This window comes from Nanorana parkeri, unplaced genomic scaffold (genome assembly GCF_000935625.1).
Source record: "Nanorana parkeri isolate BGI_ZX_2015 unplaced genomic scaffold, ASM93562v1 scaffold192, whole genome shotgun sequence".
Taxonomy (NCBI): domain Eukaryota; kingdom Metazoa; phylum Chordata; class Amphibia; order Anura; family Dicroglossidae; genus Nanorana; species Nanorana parkeri.
In genome coordinates, this window is record NW_017306460.1 from 1,508,481 (window position 1) to 1,509,447 (window position 967).

The window sequence follows — 967 nt, forward strand, 5'->3', positions numbered from 1 at the left end:
CTCCCCCCCACCAACGTAAGGAGCATTCCTCCCACCGATCACCAACGTAAGGAGCTTTCCTCCCACCGATCACCAACGTAAGGAGCTTTCCTCCCGCCGACCACCGACGTAAGGAGCTTTCCTCCCACCGACGTAAGGAGCGTTGCTCCCCGCCGACCACCAACGTAAGGAGCTTTCCTCCCCGCCGACCACCAACGTAAGGAGCATTCCTCCCGCCGACCACCAACGTAAGCAGCATTCCTCCCGCCGACCACCAACGTAAGGAGCATTCCTCCCACCGACCACCAACGTAAGGAGCATTCCTCCCGCCGACCACCAATGTAACCAGCATTCCTTCCACCGACCAGCAATATCTATAAACATATGAAGTAACTCTCCAGGATGCTCCCCCTCTGCCTCCATCATTTCACACTGTCATGTCTGCTCTCACCTGTCCCTCATGTAGCGCACACAGCAAAGTTACATTAGACTTTATGTCCCTCATACTCATTCATCACTCACCCAGGCTGACCAGCACAACCACCAGGGCCACGACTACAGAGAGCACTGTGGGGTCTTGTCTCTGTAACTCCTGCTTGATGGATTCCATATCCAGTGACCACTGAGGACTCCCGGCATCCTGAACCGCCGCCATGTCTGTCAGCAGCCGCACATGCGCAGTACACCCCACACCGCGCTGCTCCTGCGCCTCACCTCCCCGCAACGTGTCACTCTGCAACAACCAGTGAGGAGCGCGGTTTCGGTGTCCGCAGAGCATGCTGGGAGCCGTACCCATCACGTGGTATGCTGGTGGCGTACGTGGAATAATAGAGGGCGGGGTTTAGGAGACGGAGGTGACATATATGACAGGCTGTGCTGAGAACTGTCTGTCACTCACTTGCTGGCTGCAGAGACGTGGGGATCATACTGGGTTGTGACACGTGTCTTCTAATGGTTCTTCAATCCCAACCAGACCCTTCATTTCTCC

At 56.3% G+C, this 967-nt stretch overlaps 1 protein-coding gene across 1 annotated transcript in view; it reads right to left on the minus strand.

Moving 5' to 3' along the window:
• SRPRB (SRP receptor beta subunit) overlaps positions 1-686 on the minus strand; it is a 27,272-nt gene extending 26,586 nt beyond the window's left edge. Inside the window, exon 1 of the mRNA XM_018555333.1 lies at positions 502-686. Within this exon, the coding sequence (XP_018410835.1) occupies positions 502-634 (133 nt within the window). The 5' untranslated portion in view covers positions 635-686. The remainder of the gene's footprint in view (positions 1-501) is intronic.
• Positions 687-967: the final 281 nt, after the last annotated feature.